This window comes from Erinaceus europaeus, chromosome 4 (genome assembly GCF_950295315.1).
Source record: "Erinaceus europaeus chromosome 4, mEriEur2.1, whole genome shotgun sequence".
Lineage (NCBI taxonomy): Eukaryota > Metazoa > Chordata > Mammalia > Eulipotyphla > Erinaceidae > Erinaceus > Erinaceus europaeus.
This window is the reverse complement of record NC_080165.1, coordinates 95,440,662-95,463,349: the sequence shown is the minus strand read 5'-3', so window position 1 is coordinate 95,463,349 and position 22,688 is coordinate 95,440,662. Positions and strand designations below refer to the sequence as shown.

At 51.6% G+C, this 22,688-nt stretch overlaps 1 protein-coding gene across 4 annotated transcripts in view; it reads right to left on the bottom strand.

The window, feature by feature from the left end:
* Positions 1 to 839: 839 nt before the first annotated feature.
* TOM1 (target of myb1 membrane trafficking protein) overlaps positions 840 to 22,688 on the bottom strand; it is a 37,842-nt gene continuing 15,993 nt past the window's right edge. For 3 of the 4 annotated variants that reach the window (XM_016195027.2, XM_060190100.1, XM_060190102.1), the window contains 14 exons: positions 19,192 to 19,276; positions 16,397 to 16,475; positions 15,602 to 15,751; positions 15,225 to 15,359; positions 14,987 to 15,121; positions 11,774 to 11,890; positions 8,774 to 8,907; positions 5,948 to 5,981; positions 5,529 to 5,619; positions 5,031 to 5,151; positions 4,288 to 4,363; positions 2,073 to 2,132; positions 1,544 to 1,583; positions 840 to 1,457 (listed from right to left, as the gene is read on the bottom strand). In XM_016195027.2, coding sequence (XP_016050513.1) covers positions 1,303 to 1,457; positions 1,544 to 1,583; positions 2,073 to 2,132; positions 4,288 to 4,363; positions 5,031 to 5,151; positions 5,529 to 5,619; positions 5,948 to 5,981; positions 8,774 to 8,907; positions 11,774 to 11,890; positions 14,987 to 15,121; positions 15,225 to 15,359; positions 15,602 to 15,751; positions 16,397 to 16,475; positions 19,192 to 19,276 — 1,412 coding nt within the window. In that variant the 3' untranslated portion in view covers positions 840 to 1,302. The remainder of the gene's footprint in view (positions 1,458 to 1,543; positions 1,584 to 2,072; positions 2,133 to 4,287; positions 4,364 to 5,030; positions 5,152 to 5,528; positions 5,620 to 5,947; positions 5,982 to 8,773; positions 8,908 to 11,773; positions 11,891 to 14,986; positions 15,122 to 15,224; positions 15,360 to 15,601; positions 15,752 to 16,396; positions 16,476 to 19,191; positions 19,277 to 22,688) is intronic. The other variant, XM_060190101.1, reaches the window with a different exon arrangement.

The following is a 22,688-nucleotide window of genomic DNA, read 5'->3' as shown; positions in this document are numbered from 1 at the left end:
CAACAGTGACCCAAACCACTGGCCCCTCCTCATCACTCAGGACTGTTGTGATGTGCCCACTGGTCCACGTAGGACTGGGGGGGGGGGAGGATGGAGGGGGGAGCTGGTGCGGTGCAGGAAGAACTCAGCAGTAGGTGGTAGGGAGATAGTTGGTGTCTGGAGTCCCTGATCCCACAGTCCTCTCGCCAGTCCCCAGATGCCACCAGCCTCAGCCAGGCCAGAACCAGAAGACAGAGATGGTAACCAAGCCAGGACTCTGTCTCAGCAGCCCCTTTTCCCCCAAAAGGAAAAGAAATAAAAGGTTTAGGTTGTTGCAGTTGTCACTTCCCTCCAAGCCTGGCTCTTAAGGCTCTTAATGCCCTGGAGAGTGGGCCTCTGTCTCCCACTCAGGCCACCCTCAGGAAGTGGGACTGTCTGCCCTCACCACCCTGGACCCAGAAGTTCTAACTTCTCTTCCAGACCACTTTCCCCCACTGCTGAGGACTGGGCTGGGTTGGGGCCATCTCCTGCAGGGACTTGTGGGAGCCCCAAAGAGCACAGCCCAGAGACAACAGACTCCTGGAGTGGGTCCTTGTGCCTGTGCCATACCTGACCTAAGCTCCTGTAGCTATGCTGAGCCACCCCAGATGGTCCTCTGGATGGCCACCTGCACATGGGATAGTGTCTGAGGAAACCCCCACCACAGGGCACTCAGGGCCTGGTATCTGCAATTATGATGGCCCCTTCACTAGGACTTGGGTGGCTGGGGTCCTCCCCACGAGCCCCACCCACACTGTCCCCATGTCCTCCCTGTGATGGGTGTGTCACAGTAGCCCCCAACCCTGATGAGGCAAGAGAACTCACTTTCCACCTTTAATATGAGACTTGAAAGGCACCTCTCCCCATACAAGACAGTCAGCTGGGGCCTAGTGTGGGGGTGCCCAGCTGGGCAGCAACACGAGAGGGGGCAGGCTGCAGAGGAGGGGGCAGGGCCATGGCCCAGGTTCCCTCTCTGCAGCCTGGCTTGAGGACTGGACGTGGTGACTGAAATTTCTGCTGTCACCAGCCTCTGACCAGGCCTTAATGGCAGTGTGGGCTCTGGAGGGGCTTCCTGGGATGGGGGGGGGGCAGCTGGGCAAGAGTCACATGGATGAGCCCTGGGCTTTCCTGCTTTCCATCAGAGTGATTGGTGAGGGCCTATCCGTATCACCCCAGGTCAGCCCAGGCCCTGGGAGAGGGAGGGTCACAGGGCACCTCCAAAGCAGCCTAGACATGGAGGGATGGAACGGCAGGGGATCAGGCTGCAGAGTGCCGGCCCCACACTCATAAGGCAAACAGCATGTCGTCGTCTTTCTCCTGGGTCTTCTTTCGGGGGGTAGCTCCAGGAGCTGGTCGGGAGGGGCCCTCGGTAGATGGGCTGGAGAGGTTGGGCAGGTGATCGGCAGCCTTGGCCCGTTCTTCTAGGAACTTGTCAAACTCTGTAGGAAGGAGAGAGGCTGGGGCTGGGCTCTGAGCCAGAAAAGGAAGGGGGAGAGGATCTGGGGATATGGGGGGGGGGTCTTACCTTCACTGGTGACACCCTTGGCCTCTTCCACTTTGTTCCCCTGGAAGTAGAAAGGCTGCTCAATGCCAGCACAGGCCTCCTGTCACTCAGCTCATTTGGGTGGGAAGCTAGAGGGGGACAGACCCCGTGGAGAGACCACACAGGGATCCCTGGGAGTTCCCAGGCCACGTCTGGTATCTAGAGGGCTGGCAGAGTGCCCTGAGAGGGAAGGTGGCCCTGAGACTGAGGCTCTGCATCTGGGGCCACTGGCAGGAGGCCCCTGAGGCCCCTGAGGGCCACCCGCCAGCGCCAGCCTGAATCTTCAAGTATGCAAATATAGAGACTCGGTCTTGGCACCACGGAGTGGGTATGTGTGGGGGGCTTCAGGGGTTTGGGGGATCACCAAGTGAGCGCTGCCTCAGCTCCCTGATGGAGGTGTTTGGGCATCGAGGAGCCCCATCCCTCTGTATAGGCAGTCTCCTCTTGCAGGAGAGTGAGGTGGCCCTGTGGGTGGGTGGGGGGAGAGGGCTTGGGCCTCGAGGCCACTCACCACATCTGTGGACAGCCACTGCTCGATGTCCTCCATGAGGCAAGCCTGTGTGATAGGGGTCTGGAAGGAAGGGTGGAGGGTGAGGTGGGAGGGGCAGTGCTGGGGAATGGGACCCCAGTATCCTCTCCAAGATAGGCCCCACAGCTCTGCTCAGGGTCTAGGCTGAAGGCAGGGCGTGTGGGGCCTGTAGGCTAAGCAGAGGGTGGGTGAGGAGGGGCTGGGCCCATAGGGAGAGTAGGGACACAGTAGGGTGGGTGGGGATCCAGGAGGGAGGGCCCAAACACAGGTACAGGGCAAGGCCTGGGGCTACAGGGCCTGAGACAGAGCTCATGGCAGAGTGCCAGGCTGGGCCAGGGGACTCAAGAGGGGCTGTGTTGACAGATGGAGGCATTTCACTTTGGGAAAGAAAGATATGGACTTGTCACAAAAGTTCTTGCTATGTGGCTGGGCTAGCAGTGGGGTCCAGGGGTCCCAGCACAGACTCTGGAACAAGGTGGGATCTGGCCTGCTCCCTCAGTGTGACCTGACTTTTCCACACCCCACAGCCTCACCAACAATGGCACCTCCACACAGGACTCTGAGGGACGCAGCCAGGGAGAGGCTGGCTTCAAGTGTGGCCCAGGGCAATGCCCAAGCAATACCAGGCACCATCTGGCTACTTTGGGCAAATGGGAGTGAGAGTTTCACCGACCAAGCCTGGCCTGCCCCTAAGCCCCATCCTCCGCCCCTGAAGACACCACAGGGGAAAACAGAGGTATCAGAGGCAGCAAGGGCACTTGGGTACTCTCCATTCAGCTCTTCGCCACCAGAGCCCAGAATCTGGTGAGTCTGCTACCTCTCAGCTGCCAGCAAAACCCAGTCAGGGATTCCCTGAGGCCTTGGAAGCTCGTGTGGAGTACCCTCCCTCTCAGGGCTGAAGGGCCAGCCCCCCTCACCATGGGCTGCCTCAGAGTCCTGTCACTGAGCTGCTTCTCCCAGTGTCTCCCATTTGGGTGAGAAAGGGCCACTCTGAGCTGGCAGCATGGCCAGGAGGGGACACTCTTGTCAGTGGCCTGGCTTCTGTCCCCTGTGTGTACCTCTGTGTGGTGGAGGACCTGGGGCCTCAAGAGGGGAACTCTCTGTAGGCACCCTGATTCATCTGGATACTGAGAGGGGAAGGGGGGGACCTGGAAACAAAAGGCTAAGCAGGGAGCATGCACCTCTGCCCCCTGGGCTCCTAGGCCATCAGGTATCCTACCAGCAGGCTAGACCCACAGCTCTCAGACCCTGGGCTGCAATTTTGAGCCTGGGCTGACACACTTCATCATGTGCCAGACACTTGCCAACTTGCCCCCGGCCTCTGTAGGAGGCTGCCTTTTCACCTGGGGAGGGGGTGGTGACATCCCATAGGCCTGCCTGATGACTCTGAGGGGGTAGGAGAGGCCGAGCTGAGCCTCCACTGGTGTGGACGGACATGCAGGGCTGAAAGCTCTGTTGGGGGCAGGCCACACGTGTGGGAGGAGTTGAGTTCCTCGCTGGTCTGGCTCCTCAGTGTTCTAGGCTGTGCCTTGTTCTAAGTTGGGGCTGGCTCCCATCAGGCAGGAGTGGAGCACTTCTAGGGTTCCCCTTGGACTTTCCCCTTTGGCAAAGTGGATGGTGTCTTGGGCCTCCCAACTGCCCTTGCAGCACAGGAGTCAGAGGGATAACCCCTCTGTGAGGGCAGGACTGTCCACACAGCCACCTCCCACAGGATCAAAGCCACAGTGTTCCAGCTGTCAGCAGACCCCTGATCTCTGCTGCCTCCCAGGTTCTGACTCCCACCATGTAGTTCCACCTACACCTTGAGCCCCCACACAGCCACCAACTTCTTCCATCAGCCCTTCGCTGTCGTGCTTCTCCCAACTCCCAGCTCCCGCCATTGCTGACCACCACCTGCCCCAAGGGCTACTTGCTATCTCTGACTAGGACAGAAACTGCCCCACAGCAGCCAGAAGTGAAGCAGAAGGTAGAGGAGCTGTGCTTGAGCTGAGTCCTTCCTCCAGCTTTGGCCAGGTGAGTCAGCCTCTCAGTTTCCTCAGTCAAACTGGGGAACACCACACTGGCTACCTCAAGGTGCAGTAGGAGAACTGAGCAAGGAAAGGGCAGTGGATGCAACACTGGTGCCCAGGGGCCTGGGGGTGACTCCCCCAGCTGTCCTTCCCAGCAGGCCGGGCAGACAACCACAGCCCGCACTTACTGCTCCAGCGCTCTGTTGCCTCGCATCCAAGGCTCCGGCCAGGCCGTCTGTTGCTTGCGGGGCTTCATATTTCACCCTGAGACACAAAAGGTGCTGTGGTCGAAAGCTGCTACCTCTGCTGCCCCGGGCACACTGGCCAGTGTGAGATGGGCTGGGGGGGTCAGCTGGACACATCCCCTGTGTGGACTTGGGTCTTGCTGGGCAGGAGGGGCAGCTTGGGCCATGGCCTGAGAGCACAAGAAGGGCCTTGTCTGGGATCAGGCATGTGAGCTGCATGACAAGCACCACAGAAGCACAGTGGGAGGGAGGGTGCTGCTAGCATCTGGCCAGGGACAGGTTCACCTGATGGGTGCCACCAGATGTGGCCACACACTACATGTCCCAGTGGGCTCCTTAGCTCCCAATCACAGTGGTTTCTAGAGCACCCAACTCTATGGCAGCTGTGATCTGAGGGCACCTGGGTTTGGGGTGCAGATGGAGCCCAGATAAAGAGCAGCCCTTGGCCCAGGACTGGTGATGCCAGAGGCAGGGCCCTGTGTAGCCCAGCACCAGGAGGCTGCAGCTGTCAGCCTCTACCTAGACCTGCTGGCATGGCAAGGGACACCTGAGCCCTCCTGCTCATGGATGGTTCCACAGACCCAGAATGGCCAGCAGGGAGTGGGGGATGTATGAGGAGGGCTCCCTGACCCAGTGCTTTTGGGGCTGGGAGCCCTAGCTGTCCACAGCTCAGCCTGGCCACTCACTCTTTCCGCTGCTCAGCCAGTGAGCTGCCCCGTGTCAGTGCAAACATGTCAAACTCATCTTCCAGGTGCCCTGTGGCCTCCAGGGATTGCAAGCCTGCCCTCACGCTGTTGGAGCCCAAGTCTGCAGGGACAGAAAGGCCGTGTGAAGGGGTTAGAGGTATCCTCTTCTTCCAGAGGAGGAGAGCAAGGCAGAGGGCTCATTGACCTGCCCACATCCACCCACTAGATTCACGGAGAAACCTTGAGCATTTATTCCTGAGGGGAAATCATGGAGGAGTTCAGGAGTTGGGGTAGGGGGTATGGACAAAAGTCCCATTTGGCTACCCAATTCTGCAGCAAAATTGAGCTGGAAACCCTGGTGGTGGTGGTGGTGGTGGGGCGGATGGCTGACATTTGGCTACTGGTGTTCCAACTGCAGAACCAAGCAGAGGGACCCCCAGAAGTGCAGGGGTGGTGGTGGTATCACATGCCCTTGCTCTGGCTGCCTGTTGCACTTACTCATGCCTGCTAGCTGGGAGGAGAGGTTACCCGTGGTGGCTGGGTCCGGGCCCATGTCAATCAGGTCAGTCACCTCGGCTTCACTGGGGGCCTGGGGGAGGGAGAGAGGGAGCTGTGGTCACTTGTGTGCCCTGAAGGGCCATATGCTAAGGATCCCCTGTTTTTGGGCTGGAAGTCAGAGAGTTTCTTTCCCTCTCCTTGGTCATTAGCTTAGCTGGCACCCCTGGAAAGGGTCAGGAAGACCCGTGGGCATCAGCTGGTGGGGAGCCTAAGGTACTGTAAAGGGACAGTGACATGCAAAGCTAGAGGCTCTGAGCCTGGGTGAGAAGGCACAGGCAGTGCTGGGTGTCTGGGGATCTGAGGGCACAACCCTCCATTTATGTGACCATGGCCATGTGACAGGGAGAAGAAGCCTTTACCTTGGCATTCTGGCCGGTTCGGAACCGTTCAAACCTGTAAGACAGGAAAGACAAGTCAAGGAGACAGAGGCTTCTCAGCATAATCGGCAGAGCTCTGCACTGGCCGATCTCTGATCACGGTGCTGACAGGGTGATAAGACAACTCTAGCTGGCTTGCTCTGGAAAGGTCTGGCTTTTGTCTGTTGTCCCTGGGAGCCACTCATGTGTCCCTCCTTCACATTCGACCCGGACCCAAATTTATATGATCAACTATATGGCCATACCAGCCATCCCCAGCATTAGACAGGAAGGAAGGGAATGGAAGGTCACACTCATAGGAAAACGGTGAACTGTTTTTTATGAAACCAGTTTTTTGGTTACATACTCCTGTGTGTGTGTGTGTGTGTTTAAAAGAGTCTGAGGGGGGCTGAATGATGGCATACATGATTAAGTACACATGTTACCATGTACAAGGGCCCAAGTTCAAGCCCCCTGCCCACCCCCAACATGCAGGGGGGAAGCTTCATGGTAAACCAGTGCTACAAGCGTCTTTATCCCCCCTTGATTTCTCTGTCTCTAAGCAATAAATAAATAAATGTTAAAAAAATATAGTGTGTGAGGCAGACATGTCTGTGCCACTGAACCGCCTTCAGATAAGCCAAGGAGCCGGGGAAAAGAACGGGGAAGACTCTAGATAGGGCTCTGTTTGCTCCCCAGCTCTGCCATTTCTGAACTTCATAACACGCAACCAAAAAGAGGTGTGTACTCCTATGTTCATAGCAGCACAATTCATAATAGCTAAAACCTGGAAGCAACCCAGGTGCCCAACAACAGATGAATGGCTGAGAAAGCTGTGGTATATATACACAATGGAATACTATGCAGCTATCAAGAACAATGAACTCACCTTCTCTGACCCAGCTTGGACAGAGCTAGAAGGAATTATGTTAAGTGGACTAAGTCAGAAAGTTAAAGATGAGTATGGGATGATCCCACTCATCAACAGAAGCTGACTTAGAAGATCTGAAAGGGAAACTAAAAGCAGGACCTGATCAAATTGTAAGTAGGGCACCAAAGTAAAAACCCAGTGGTGAGGGGTAGACATGTAGCTTCCTGGGCCAGTGGGGGGTGGGAATGGGCGGGAGGGATGGGTCACGGTCCTTTGGTGATGGGAATGGTGTTTATGTACACTCCTAGCAAAATGTAGACATATAAATCAGTAGTTAATTAATATGAGAGGGGGAAATCAATTGTATGTCTCAAAGGTTCTCAAAAGACAAACTGAATCTTTTTAATAGATAGGCTACGTGTTTGATATGCGGACTCTCTCAAAAGCCTAGACCAAGTAGATTAGAAGCTTCCAATAGCACAGCTATATACAAGATACTGGGTACTGTACAGCAAACCATAACAAAGGGACTTTTCAAAGTTAACCCAATTAACAAATAGTGTGATGATAATATTAACTATTGATTATCTTTTTGAACCCTAAGACAGCATGAACCTCACATCTTCACTATAGAGCCCCTACTTCCCCCAGTCCTGGCACCCTTGGATAGGGCTCACTTTCCCGTATGCTTCTCCCAATCCATACCAAATAATATTGCATCCGCCGATCACAACCTAACCAAAGCAACGATTGCCATCTCAACATGCTTCACCTCAGTGTGTATCCAGAGACTTCACGTGTGGAATGACAACCCTTCAGCTTCATTACTCGGGTGAGACCTTTCCTTTTATAGTACACTCTAATTTCATCTCAGGTAGTTCACTTTCTAACAAAGTCCCATAACCTAGACATACACCAGTTTCTGTGAGAGAGAGCGTATGTGCACACGTATCCATAAACTACTGCAAAATATATACCTGAAAGCAGGATTACACTAGAGTTTGCAGTGAGTACCTCCCTAACACTTCCTCTCCACTATTCCAATCTTGGGATCCATGATTGCTCAACAAATTGTTTGGCTTTGTATGTTAACTCTCTTTTCAATCACCAGGTTCCAGATGCCACCAGGATGCTGGCTAGGCTTCCCTGGATTGAAGACCCCACCAATGTGTCCTGGAGCTCAGCTTCCCCAGAGACACACCTTACTAGGGAAAGAGAGAGGCAGACTGGGAGTATGGACCGACCAGTCAACGCCCATGTTCAGTGGGGAAGCAATTACAGAAGCCAGACCCTCTACCTTCTGCAACCCTCAACGACCCTGGGTCCATGCTCCCAGAGGGCTAGAGAATGGGAAGGCTATCATGGGAGAGGGTGGGTTATGGGGATTGGGTGGTGGGAATTGTGTGGAGTTGTACCCCTCCTACCTTATGCTTTTGTTCACTAATCCTTTCTTAAATTAAAAATTTAAATTAAAAAAAAAAAAAAAGAAGGAAAAAAAAATTAAAAAAAAAGAAATAGCACCTCTATGGGCACTATTTTCCTACAAATTCCTTTTCTGTGTAAGTCAGTCAGAAATGGTCTGTGGAGGGCTAGATCGTGGTACACTGGGTTGAACACATGCATTACTACATGCAGAGATTGGGCTGGGTTCAAGCCCTCACCCCTCACCTGCTGGGGGGGAAGCTTCAAGAGCGGTACAGCAGGTCTGAAGGTGTGTGTGTGTCTCTCTCTCTCTCCCTATCTCCCACTTCCTCTCTCAATTTCTGTCTCTACTCATAATAAACAAATAAAACCCAGAAATACAGAGACAGACCTCATGCTGAGCCACCCCCAACACCCTGTGGCTGAGGGCAGACTACACAAGCAGGGTAGGTTCCGGTGAGTGGGGGAGGTAGCTGCAGGCACACGCTAGTGTGAACAGGGACAGAGGAAGGAGGGGGCAAGTGGCCAGAGACTACCGTTCATGGCGTAGGAACACATTGTTGAGATTGTCATTGACCATGAGCAGTTCCTCGGTCAGCTGCTCGTTGGAGATTTGGGGGATAAGCTCCAGGACCCGCTGCTGCATGGCTCGGCATGTCCGGTTGAGCTCCTGCCAAGGAAGGGAGACAACCAATTACCGGAGCCACAGAGAGGCCATCTTGAGTGGGTGGGCTCTGGCTTGGAGGAAGGCAGGGTTTCCAGAATGGACTTCAAGTTCCACAGGAGAGAATTTGATATTTTATTTACTTACTGTATAGAGACAGACAGAAATCAAGAGGAGGGAGGAGACAAAAGAGGAAGAGAGACAAGAGAGACACTTGCAGCACTGCTTCACAGCTTGTGGAGCTTCCTCCCTGCATGTGGGGACAAGGGGCTTGAACCTGAGTCCTCACACATGGCAACTCTTTACCAAGCACATCACTGCCCAGCTCCAACAGGTGAGAATTGGGGCTCCCCAAAGAAGCCTTTGCATTTCATGTCTATGTGTTCTACACTAACACGTAATACACAGGAGATAGCCATTAACTTCAGATGCATTAATGACCAAAGCACTGCTCAGCACTGGCTTATGGTGGTGCAGGGGACTGAACCTGGGATTTGAAAGCCTCAGGTATGAGAGTCTCTTTGAATAAACATTATGCTAATTTGGCTTAGCATAAATCTTAGTACAGAACCCCCAATGCTGCTTGAACAGCTGAGCAGATTGCCCAGTGACCAAATGCAGCTGCTTTGAGCCTGGGGAGTGGATGGGTGAGGTTTCTTTTTTTCTTTTTTTTTGCCAGAGCACTGTTCTGGCTTATGGTGGTGTGGGGGATTGAACCTGGGACCTTGGAGTCTCAGGCATGAGAGTCTCTTTGCATAACCATTATGCTATCTACCCCCCGCCAGTGGGGGAGGGTTCTTTTGCAGCTATAGCATAAAAAGTGCTAGATGACTCCAACTCTTACCCATGAACTCCAATTTTGAAAAATTTCTGATTTCTTTCTTAACACCTTTTCATTTTGGAATAACTTTGCTTATAGGGGAAGAAAAAAAAACCTGCCAAGACAGTACAGTGAGTTCCCACAAACCTTTCACTTAGCTTTATAAGGCTGTTCCCCAACACTCATAAATGCAAATCAGTAAATTCCAGACCCTGTCTAGGTCTCCACAGTCTCGTCACTAACACCCCTTCTCTGTTCCATGTAACATGTGCATTAAACCAGGTGCACCACCACCTGGCCTCAACAGACTGGCTTTCAATCAGTGTGACTTCCAAACTTATTTGGGCCAAAGGAAAGCATTAAGAGCTCCCGCTTTACAGGTTTCCTAAGTTTGAGACCGGCACTTCCTTCTCCAGGCCCTGGCACCAGGTGGAACAGTGCTGTGACTGTGGTCTGGGCACCCAGATCCCTGTACTGGGCTGCAGGCCAAGCTGTTTTCCCTGAGGCGTCGCTGAGACTAGGTGCTGAGTCTGGGTCTTTGTCTAGCCTGTTATCGGCCTCTAGCCTGACAGGCCTTCTCCTCCTGGGATTTCTCCCTGTACCTTCAGTGACTCTCATATTCTGTGCACAATCCACTCTCTTTTCCCAGGCCTGAGCACACCTGTGGTTTTGTTCTCACTGTTGTCAAAGTCCCACTGTGGAGCAGAATAGGAGTTGGAGCCAAGCCCTGGGCACATGACATGATGTTTCTTTTCTCTTCTCTTCTCTTCTCTTCTCTTCTCTCTTCTTTTCTTTTCTTTTCTTCTCTCTCTCTCTCTTTCTTTCTTTCTTTCTTTCTTTCTTTCTTTCTTTCTTTCTTTCTTTCTAAACCAAAGTACTGTTCAGCTTGGCTTATAGTGGTACGGGGGATTGAACCTGGGACTTTGGGGCCTCAGGCATGAGAGTCTGTTTGCATAAGACATGATGTTTCTTTGCCTTGGTGTGCCGGGCTGGGAAATGGGGGCACTGAGAGCACCTACCTCCCAGGGTACTGGGGCGAGGATAAAGCAAGAGTATGGCAAGATTCATGTGAGTGAGCTATACTGACTGGTCTACTCTGTCAGGCAGCTCTAGCCTCAGTTCTCAGTTCTGGAAACTGTTCATACCAAGATGGCCTTGGCTTGGGACACTTGAAAGTAACCATGACAACAACTCTGAGGCTCAATTTACCCAAGCTGCTTTTAGAGGTTTTTGGTGAATTCATTGAACTCCAAGATGACAACTTTATGCCGCCTCAAGGTGAGGACCTCTGGTTAAGCACTGAATTGGCTCAGCCAGGCTCAGGAGTACAACCAGCCCTCAAGGAGTGTGAGGCCTAGCGGGACAGACAGGGAAGGAGATAACTGAGCCACATGGTGCTGGCTGACTCCTCTGTCTGGGGGTGCTTTGGTTTCAGGGATAGTGTCTTCCAGTGGGAGATGGGACTATGAGAATACTATGAGCATAACACACTGAACAAAAGCGTAAAGCTCCTATCTGCCTCAGGTCCTTTGAAAGGTGCTGTCTCATCTCAAAGCTGAACCACTGTTTGGTCACACTTGCCCATTAAGCTCCATGTTAGGGACAGTGGAAACCTCGCCTTCCAGGTTTTTCTCTGTACCAGTTACTGGAAACTACTCTGTATTTGTACTTGTAGTACTTTTATTTGATTTGTCCTTTTATTTGCCTTTGATAACTGTAGTCAGAACTGGATCAGAGCCAAAAGGCCTGAATGCTTTGCCTGCACAGCCCAAGTTTTAACTGTCAAAAACTTAAACCATAAAGCTATTGTTAGAGTGGTCTTATAAATGAGGAAACATGGATGAGGGGCCATTTTGTTAAGACAAGAAAGTAACAGAGCCCTGATTCCAAACCCAAGGGAGCCGGAAGCCCCTGGTCTTCACATTTCCTCCCCACTGTGTCCAGGGAGCTGAGAGAAAGCCATGGCAGTGGCGGTGAGGGTGGGTGGGTAAGGATCGATCGAAGGTGCAGGGTGGATGACCAAGCAGGGACTTGGGTGGGGTGCTGGCTCACCTGCAGCAGCTCCAGGTCTGCGGGCTCTGCCTGTGTGGGCACCAGCTCTGTCAGCATCTCCGACATCACCCTCACGTTCCCGCTCACCATCTCCAGCTCACTGCGCAGCTTCCCGATCTGCAACAACCAGGCATCTTGTGAGAGAGGCCAGGGGTCTAGAGCCACTGCCACCCACAGGGATAGAGTCCGGTGCCACCAGGCCTGGAGGTGGCACTCAGGAAAGCTGGCCCACCAGTAAGTGTTCTAGGCTTACAGCCCTGTGCTAAGAGGTCAATGGTGCATCTACCTTCACCCCCTAAACCACCCCCCCCAACCTCCCACACAGAATTTGATACCAACCGTCACCATCTCCAAATGAGGGAGCCTGCTGCGGAGAAAGGCTCAGAGCAAGGAAGCTGAGGGTAAGTGCAGCACAAGCTCGGTGAAAAGGACTCCAGTGAGAAGGACTCCAGCACCCCAAGTCCAAGGGACCCTGCTAACGAGGCCCTAGAGGGAGTGTCTCAGGGGGAGATAGAGGGAGGTGCCAGAGCCAAATCCCTTCCAGGATGAGGGGTGGTTCTGTTCTCTCATCACAAACCTAGGCCAGATGGGACTTAATTATAAGGGAGTCTATGAGCTACACCACTGGGTGTCTGAGTCTTAACATGTCACAGGAGACAGAACGACATCCTGAAGCTGAACAAAGAATATTTGGTTCTGTTTAGTAAGAACCTTCCTCCATGAGATATAATCAGTCTTAATCCAGGCAGATGCTAGGCTGCGGGCAAACTGACTAAAATCACAGCCATGTTGAGATCAATTTTGGATCACAGGATGCTCTTATGATTTTTTATGCATGTTTGATTATTTTATCCAGTTAGCAAGGTTTTACTAGTAATGTTTGTAACTCTGGAGGATGATCTTAGAACTTGCCAGAAAACATCTCTGGGAGAGAGATCAATGCATAGACCACATGCCTTTGAGACAAGGCTGTGGCTTCGATCACTGGCATCACATGGGAGTACCATGGACAGCACAAGCAGAACTCCATGGATGGTGAAGTGGTGCCCTGATGTCTTTTTACTTAAGAAAATATTTATCAATTCAAGTATGCATTTGAGAGAGAGAAGAGGAGAGAGTACTAGATCATCACTTTGGTCAATGTGATGCTAGGGATTGAACTTGGGACCTCATGCTTGAGAGCCCAATGCCTAATTCACTGTGCCACTTCCAGGTCAGTCTCACTTTCTTTCTAAAGATACAGAATGAAAAAACTGCCCGGGAAGCAGCTCAGCAGTACCATGTATGCATGAGGCTCCTGCTTCATTTTTCCAAAACCACATTAAAAATAAAAAAGATATCTAAGTAGAGAAGTTTGCCTTTAAAATAGGATAGGGGGTAAAAGGTCATTTGTCAATTGTTCAAATGATACTATGTAAGAAACAAGAGTACTCTGGAAAGTTGGGTTTCACTTTCTTTCCATCAGATCTTTCTGTTTCCCACTAGCACTTACAGCAGCTAAGCTTCTACACTGAACAGATGTGATGGGCCATGAAATCCTTCAACAGTGGGCACCTCACAGTGCATAGATCTTGGCCCACACCCCAATAGCCCAGTCTGAGATGACCGAGTAACCAACCTATAACTGGTCATGGATGTGGACATGTCCTCTGCAGGGAGGTCACCACCAGCTGCAGGTGGCAAAGGGGCAGAAGACCTTGTCTGCAGTACTGAGAGGAGGATCCTGGGGAAACTGACAGCTCTAGCCTACACAATCTTGTACTACCCCAAGTCCTCAAGGTTTCTTGGGGAGCATCATGATGCAATGTAAGGATTAAGTGGGAGGGAACTGGGGGGGGGGAGAGGGAGAGAGAAATAAAGAGAGTGAGTGTGTGTGGTGTGTATAGGTGTTTCAATCTTCTTTTCAGCAGAAGTTCTGTTCAAACAAAATCTTGTCTGTGGCCTCCTTTGGAAAATCCAAAGGATTTTCTCCTTTGGGGAATCTTTAAACAAATAAGATGATATTGTGTCCTCTGGGACAAAATGGATGGGACTGGAGGTAATTATGATTAGTAAAATAAGAGATGAAAAACAGTTACTGAGGGGTCGGGTAGTGACGCACCAAATTAAGCATACATAGTACAAAGCACAAGGACCCGTACAAGGAACCTGGTTCGGGCCCCCAGCTCCTCACCTGTGTGTGGGTGGGTTTGCTTCACAGGTGGTAAAGCAGGTCTGCAGGTGTCTCTCTGTCTTTCTCCCTATCTTCCTCATCTCTCTCAATTCCTCTCTCTTATCCAAAAAAAAAAAAAAAAAAAGAAAGAAAGAAAAAGAAAATATGGCCCCAGGAACAGTGGACTTGTAGTGCCAGCACCAAGCCCCAGTAATAACCCTGGAAGCAAAAATAAATAAAAATAATAAAAACAATTACTGAGTGATTTTACTCATATGTGGAGTCTAGAGAACTGATACACATGAATTTGCAAAAATCAAAATACAAGCAAGATGCAAATAAGACTGTGAGAATTATGGTGGTTATCTTTGGGAGGATGGTTGGGGGAAGAACTTTGGTGGTAGACGTGGTGTGGAATGATACCCTGTAATCTTACAATTTCATAACACACTATTAATCACAAATAAAAAGTGGAAAAACAAAAACCAAACCCCAAACTTGTCTGCTAGACAGTTCTCTTGGGTGCTAGCCAAAGGGCTCCACAGAGACCCCATTTTGGAGAAAGGCTGGGTTTCAAGATGGAACTTGCTGCCAGGGACACATGAGCTTGAGGTCTAACTCTGTCTTGGATGGGCTGTGTGACTCTGGGCAGGTGAATTTCTCTCTCCAGAGTCATCTCCTGGACCCCTGGGTGAATTTCTCTCTCTGAGTCTCTTCTCTAAGATTAGAAGGATGACATATGATACCCCATGGAGCTGTTGTCTCAAGGACCGAGTGGACGGGTCCACAACAGTAATTTCACACAGTCATTCACACCCAAAGATGCTTTTCTCAGTGAAGGAGCACACACAGGATGACACACAAAATGGCGGTCCCTGTATGCAACATAAGTGTGCAGCAGACCACCCCATGTGGCCTGGTGGCATCATGCTTGACATCTGCTCAATGACAAACAACCTAACATTACAGTGCTCTGAGCTCACCTCCAACATGACCTGACACATGCCTGCACTGACTGTGCCCTCCTTGGCCCTAGGCTCTGATGTGACTTCCCTGTTTACCTGCTCAGGTGTTGGAGCTATGGTTGTGTCACTGGGAAGGACGGCTGGGGCAGGCAGAGAGGAGGTGCGTTGGCTGTGACTGGTGTCACTACCCACAGCATTTTGTCCTGAGGGTGTCTCGGAGTTGAAGACAGTCTAGAGGACAGAAGAACAGGCTGGTGAGGGTCAACAGGAAGTGGCCTAACACCTTTGCACCTGCCTTCCCACTTCCACAGCTCCCGCTAGAGCCTCTCCTCACCCTCTGGGGTGTGTGGATAGGTGACAGCATGTCCAGGTCCGTCATGGGGAACTCCAGACCCTTCCTCCGCAGGTCCTCGTACACGGCGACCACACCTGTCAGATCGGGCGAGCTGCGGAACGCGTCAGCCCAGGACTGAGAGAGGACAAGGGGACACGGCCAGTAACCACTGCTCACATCTCCCTGCTGCTGCCTGCCCTCCACCCCTGGAACAGAAGTTCCCTCCCCAGTCCAATGGGCCCTCGTCCACCTTACCCAGATGGCCTGTGGCACAGCAGAGCCCAAGACAGACAAGCACCATGTATAGGACATCTAACAAGTAGACTGAGGTGGAAGTTGGTGGTGGGGCGTCCCTCTGCCCAGCCCGCTGTGCTTACCTGGATGAGGCTGAGCACCTTGTCATGCACGATGGTGGGGGGGTTATTCTTAGGCAGGATGGTCCTCACCAGTACGCCCTCCACAAAGTCCTGGCTAGCCACCAGCACGTGGAAGCGGTGCCCACAGTTCTTGACACATGTTTCCAAGACCTGGTGGGCAGGTGGAGCCTGTGAGCACCTGTCTCAGAGGGGGAAAATCCAGGACCCTCCACATGCTGTTTATGTCCCAGAAGGGAGACTGTGCAGAGGATGGGGCTTCCTCAAGTGAGACCCCAGAAGATGGAGAAGCAGTGTCTGGATTTGGGGGGATCTACAGGGCATAGGGGTGGTGTGTTGGCCTAAGTCTTCTCACTGGGTGGTCTCAGAGCCCACAGACTCTTGTCTGGATGTTGTTTCTGAGTTGATTTAGAGCTTCCACTGCATGGGAAACCAAAGAGAATGTTCAACAACATCCAAATCAACCTGCCAGACTTTTTGCCACCTTCCCCTGGCTGTCCCCCTCCTCTCCTGGTCCACTAGCCTTCTATGGCTTCTCACCCAGGTGCTCCAATGGCCACTCTCAGCAGGACATGGCCCCCATGTCTGCTGTCAATGTGGGCATACAGAGAGAGCTCTCTACACTCTGTGTCTCCCAGCAGTGCAGATAGGACAGTGCTGTGCCCCCACACCTTTCTTCCTGAGTCTTTGAGAGAACAGTCCCAGGGTGGCTGTGAATCCTGCTGGCCTAAGGGGAGCCCAGCCCTGCTGGACTATAGTCCTGCCCCTGCAAGATAGATGGACTGATGGAGTACTCACCGTAAGAGCTAGCATCACCTCATGGAAGTTCTTATTCCCCACAATTCTCTTCTTCACTGCTCGGAAGGCATCTTTGGGACTGGGCAGAAGGAATAGAAGGAAGGGTTGGGTGAGGAGCAGATGGTCTTTCTCCCCTGTGGGAGGCTGCCTACCCAAGGCTTGGAGGTACTGAGGGTGGCAGAGTCCTCCCAAGGGCTAACTCTGTTCTGGGTTTCCAGGTTCTAATCACACCAGGATCTTTCTGCCTCACCAGTTTTTCTAATAGTTTCTTACCGCCTCGTTCACTATGTGTGATCCCTGGACTTCCATACCCAAAACTCACTGGGGGAAGGTTAGCTGCTTAGAAACATAGATCTGGGGGCCAGGCAGTGGCACATCTGGTACAAGGACTCAAGTTGAAGCCTCTGGTCCCTACCTGCAGGGGAAAGCTTCACAAGTGGTGAAGCAGGGCTGCAGGTGTCTCTTTGTTTCTTTCTCTCCCTATCTTCCCTCTCCTCTCAGTTTTTCTGTCTCTATCCAATGATAAGTAAATAAAAATATGCATTAAAAATACAGATCCAGGGGCCCCCAGTCTAGACTGCCTGAACCCAACTCTCAGGGACAATAGTGCTACCCCTCCCACACAGGGAACTTCTTATCTGAAGGTTCAGAACAAGTAATTTGGCACCTTCAGCACCAGTCTCTGCTCATCTGTCCTTGCAATAAAGCCTTACAAGTGTCCCACACAGAGTATTTAGTGCTCTGGGCACCATGCTGGGTGTTGTGGATACAGAAGTCTGAGGCCCTGCTCTCTAGGACCACACATCCTAGTAAGTCACATGAGTCGGGGAAGTTGGTGAGCCCTTTGGTGGGTGGCATGAGTGTGGGGAGGTGGCCTTAGAGCAAAGGGGGAATGGGGAGTGGAGGGAGGGGCTAATAAGGCCCATCTGAAACCAGTTCTAGCTATATGACCACCACCCCCTAACCATCTACCCCTGTCTTCCTGGCAGCCATGGCCAGGACTCACTCTGCAACTCAGCGTCCCCAGAGCCTTTCATGCTACAGGGATATGGAATACTTCCTAGGCCTAAGGCTGGTTGTTGGGGTCTGTCTTGCTGTCTGACAGTCTGTTTGCCTGTCCAGTGCTGATCCTGTCCAGGGCAGGTCAGCTCTGATGGAAACCCTGACACAGGTCCCCCAGTGTGAACATGGTGGCAGAGGAACTTCCTGGGGATGGATACTGCATGGAGGCCTGGCAGGACCCTGCTGGGGTGGGACTTCGTCCCAGAAGTGTTAAGGCAGCTCCCTGGCCCCTCCCGAATCAGTCCCCTGGAATGTACTAGGGAGAAGGGGGGGGGTGTGTTAGGATCTGTGCCTGGCTTGGTGGCTGAGCTGAGAATGCTTCACCTCTCTACAGTGACCTGTTGCCTCTTCCCAGAGAGGTCAAGAGGAAGGATAGCTCTGGCCTGTGTGTCACTGCTGTGTGTGTGTCTAGTGCTCAGCTTGGGGCACAGTGAGTGACAAGGAGGCTACCAGACAGTGCAAGAGAGGGCTGTGTATCTCCTGTACTCACTGCTGGGTCCCTGTGCCCAAGACAGTGTCCAGACACAAGAGGTGCTCATATCCATAGCACACAGCTGGGACAGTCTGAGCCTAAGGAAGGGGACTTGGTTCTCCAAGAACACAGCAGCAGCTTTTGTGAAGCCCTAAGCCTTTCCAGAAGTTCTGAGGTTTAAGTCACCTACCATCTCTTATGAACCCAGATGCAGGGTAAATGTCCCTTCCTGATCTGCTGGCAAGTCCAGAGAGCACAGCTGGGGACATGAAAGCTGTGCTCTGCATTGCTCTGTCAAGTGGCCTTGACTATGAGACACAGCACCCACAGCCTCCCCTGGGGTCCAGGTAGGCATCACCAACCTGTATTGGTGTATGAGAGAACCTTGGCAGGCCAGCAGGTTCATCTCAGTGGAGATAAGAGAAGGGAGCAGGCCCGTCTCGCTGTGAGGCCTGACAGAGAGCTCGCACTTCCCACTGGCTATGGGCTCACACACCTGCGACTCTTCTCTGGCTTTGTGGTGACCTGCATACCTTCTCTGGTCCATTCAGAGCCTGGGGCTTAAAGCTAGAAATATCTAAACTCTGCCCTTGAGGACAAAGATTCAGAGAGGTGGAGTTTGTTGCTCAGCCTGGTGCCTCCCTATACTGGCTGTCCCATGGCATCAGGTACAGAACAGGTCCCCAGAGGTCAGCTCTGAGGAGCTTCCGTGTTCACTTCACTTTCACTACTCTCCTGTGACCCCTGACCCTTCCTGCTAGTTTGGATCTTAGGCACTCGGAGGCCTAGCTTTGCTCACTGAGAAAGCCAGGTGGGCATTCCCACTGTAGCCTCCTGAGGGACCTGGGGGGGGGGGTGTTTCTCAAGTCAAGAGTTGCTGGCTGGCCTGGTCTCTGATAAGGTGGCCTAGTGACATCCTAGAGGACCTCAGGGGGTTGGGCTGCTTTCAGGAGCTGTGTGGCTGGGGAAGCCAGCCCAGCTGCATCACCACTGTGAATGCACTGTCTAACCCTGGGCCTCCCAGCCCTCTGGTGGGCATCCGGGCCTTGGCTCTGGCACGTATAATGCTATATTCTTGTCTGGGTGGGCCTCAGATCATCCCTGCCACCCCTGCTGGCACCCAGGGGTCTACCTCAGTTGTCACAGAGTGATCAAACTTGGGGAAGCCCTGGGACAGAAGGCAAAGTGGGGGGGTGGGTCACGGATGCCTATAGTTGGTGGTTCCTGACTGCTTTCTGACCTGCCCTTCAAGTGTCCTTACCCTTCCTCGGTCTCATTGATGATGTCACAGATCTCCATGTTGAGGGCCCAGTCCTCACTCTGCAGGGAGCCATCTGTAGCTTTTTCTGAAGAGAAGAAACCAGAAGTCACTGAGGGGTTGGGGGGCCTCTATGGACAGAGTACACAGCAGTAGGAGGAGTGTGGGAGAGGATTGTTACATGCTTTCTGGGCCAGGTACTGTGCAGATGGCTTTGTCTACATTGTCCTGATCCATTAATTATTTATTTATAAAAATTTTATTATTTTATTATTATTTTTGCCTCCAGGGTTATCGCTGGGGCTCGGTGCCTGCACCATGAATCCACTGCTCCTGGAGGCTACTTTTTCCCTTTTGTTGCCCTTGTTGTTTATTGTTGTTGTTATTATTATTATATTTGTTACTGCTGTCATTGCTGTTGGATAGGAGAGAGAGAAATCGAGAGAGCAGGGGAAGACAGAGAGAGGGTGAGAAAGATAAGATACTTACAGACCTGCTTCACTGTTTGTGAAGCAACCCCCCTGCAGGTGGGGAGCCAAGACTTGAACTGGATCTTTATGTCGTCCTAGCGCTTTGCGCCATGTGCACTTAACCCACTACGCTACTGCCTGCCCCCCACTTAATTCTTGTATTATCCACATGAGGCAACGGGAGACCACTATCTGAGGGAGCTGAGGCTTGGAATGTCAAAAGGCTGATTGTGCGGGCTGGCCTCAGTGTTTGCTTTTGATGTGATAATATAGTGTTTTGCTTTATTTTTCTAAATAAAAACATTCCATCTTGACTCTAATTTTTTTTAATTTTTAAAATCATATTTTATTTATTACTGGATAGAGACAGCCAAAAATTGAGAGGGAAGTGAGAGATAGAGATGGAGAGACAGAGAGGCACCTGCAGCACTGCTTCACTGCTCGAGAGGCTCCCCTCTGCAGGAGGGGACTGGGGGTTTGAACCTGGGTCCTTATGCCAGTAATGTGCACTGTACTGGGTGTGCCACCACCAGGCTCCCCTTCTGGACCTTCTATGATGGTCTTTTGATCTGTCGACCCATTCACATGGTTCAAAATGTGAAAAGTCTTCAAGTACACCAGGGAGAGTAAGCCAATCTGTTCCCAGGCCCCCCAATTCCTAGAGGCACCCACAGAAATCAGTTTCCTCTCACATCCCCATGGACATCTTTCACCCATGGAACAAAGCAGGCAGTCTGACCTGTGGCCTTAAGAGTCAGGTTCTGTCTGGTGTGGGGGACGACACCAAGTTGCCCTGTGCCAACTTTCACCCATGTGTGGCAAGGATGAAAGCTGGTCCTTGGAACAAAACAGGCCCTCAGTACATGGTGACTTTTCTATTTTTTCTATAAATTGAGCTGAAGATAACATAATATAAAATCGATCATTTTAAAATACGATTCATTTGTAGGCAGGGAAATGGTGAAGTGGCAGGACACAGGACTTGCAAGAATATGGTCCTGAGCTCAATCTCCAACATTGCATATGATGTCTGCCTCTCCAGCTCTCTCGCATCAGTAAACAGATGTATATAAATAAAGTATAGAACTCAGCTGCCGTTAGCACATGGACAATACTCTACAATCAGCATCTCTATCTAGTTTTCAGGTTTTGCAGACATTTTCAGGTTGTGCAGACATCAGGGGGAGATTTCTCACCCCAGGAGTTGCTAGAAGATTCTTGAGGACTTTTAATGCTGGGTCACTGACCATATGCTGAAGACCAGGTGGGTGCATGGACCAGGCTGGCCAGCTGTCACACGCTTTACTGAATAATGAACGTGGGGACAGAAGATCTTGGGACAGTCATAAATGTTCAGGAAACAGCAAAGTGCTGTTCCTCCACGCAAATGAATCATTGTTTTCAGTGATGTCGGTGCCTTCAAGTCTTAGCCTCATGTAGACCAGGTTTTTTATTTTAAAAGATTACTTACTATATGAAACAGAGGGAGAGACAGACACCACACAATCACTGCAGTGCTGGGTGGTGAAACTGGGGTCTCATGCAGGCAAGTCCAGCACTCTACTCTTGAGCTATCTTCCTGGCGACAAAGTCCAGCTTTTATTTTTTATTTTATCTTTTAGTAGAGTGGGAGCATTGTGAATGCATGATTTTACCACTCCTGGGATGACTCATTCGTTCATTCATTCATTCATTCAGACAGCTAGAGAGAGACCACAGCACTGGAGTCTCCCCCAAAACTTTGGCACTACCACAGGATGCTTCCATGTGGTGCTGTCAGGAGAGAGCTATTTTTATTTTAATTTTTTTATTTATTTAAAAAAGTAGACATTAACAAAACCATAGGATAAGAGGGGTACAACTCCACACAATTCCCACCACCAGCTCTTCATATCCCATCCCCTCCCCTAATAGCTTTCCTATTCTTTATCCCTCTGGGAGTATGGACCCAAGGTCATTGTGGGATGCAGAAGGTGGAAGGTCTGGCTTCTGTAATTGCGAGAGCTATTTTAAAAACAGGCTCCATCACAGCATCAGCAGATGATTCTGCAGCTTGCACCTCTAAGCCTTCTCTCTCTTGTGTATGCTAGCCTGGATGTCTATCAGGTGTACATGCGTCTTACCATGCAGGAATGTGTGATGAGACAAAACTGAGCAACTAACTCTCTGTGAGACCCCACTGTCCCAAAGTAGGGGACTTTCTGCCCCTGCCCTCCACTGTAGCCATATCTTCTGGCTTCCAGACCCTGATCTGGGGTATGAAATGCTTACACACCTGCAGAGAGTCACCACCTGGAGTGCCTGAAGGAGCAGGTCCAGGGGACCCATCCCACATGATCATCCAGCCATCTGACAATGGAGGCTCCCTCATCTTGTATGCAGGGACAGCTGAGGCTGGGGCTGTGTGAGCCCTCACCTGCTACACTGCCATGGAGGCCAGGCCTGCTGCAGGTACTGCAGATGCAACAGTAGCTCAGAAACTCCCTGCCCAACACCCCAAGAAGCCACAGTGTGCTCTGCACCTGGACTATCAGCAGGGATTAGTCTCCATGTGATGAGCATGACCCTCTGCTGACTGGGCAGCCAGGCCCATCCCAAAGGGCAATGTCTGAGCTGGGCTGGCAGAGTCAGCTTCCTAACACTGTGGCTTCTGCATAACCTTGGTTTTGAAGTGGGTGTGGCATCAGTTCCACCCTGGGCCCTGCCTCAGGTCTTGTGACCAGGATTTTGGGGTGGCTGGGATACACAGCAGAAGTGGAGGCCAGCAGGCAATGGGATAGGTGGCTTTACTTCCTGGCTAATGCCAGGGTGGGGGCAAGGGAGGGCTCTATTTTTTTAAAAAAAAATTATCTTTATTTGCTTATTGGATAGTAGAGACAGCCAGAATTTGAGAGGGAAGGGGGAGATAGAGAGGGAGAGAGACAGAGAGACATCTGTAGCATTGCTTTACCACTTGTGAAGCTTTCCCCCTGCAGGTAGGCGACCAGGGGCTCGAACCCAGGTCCTTGCACATTGTAACATGTACACTCA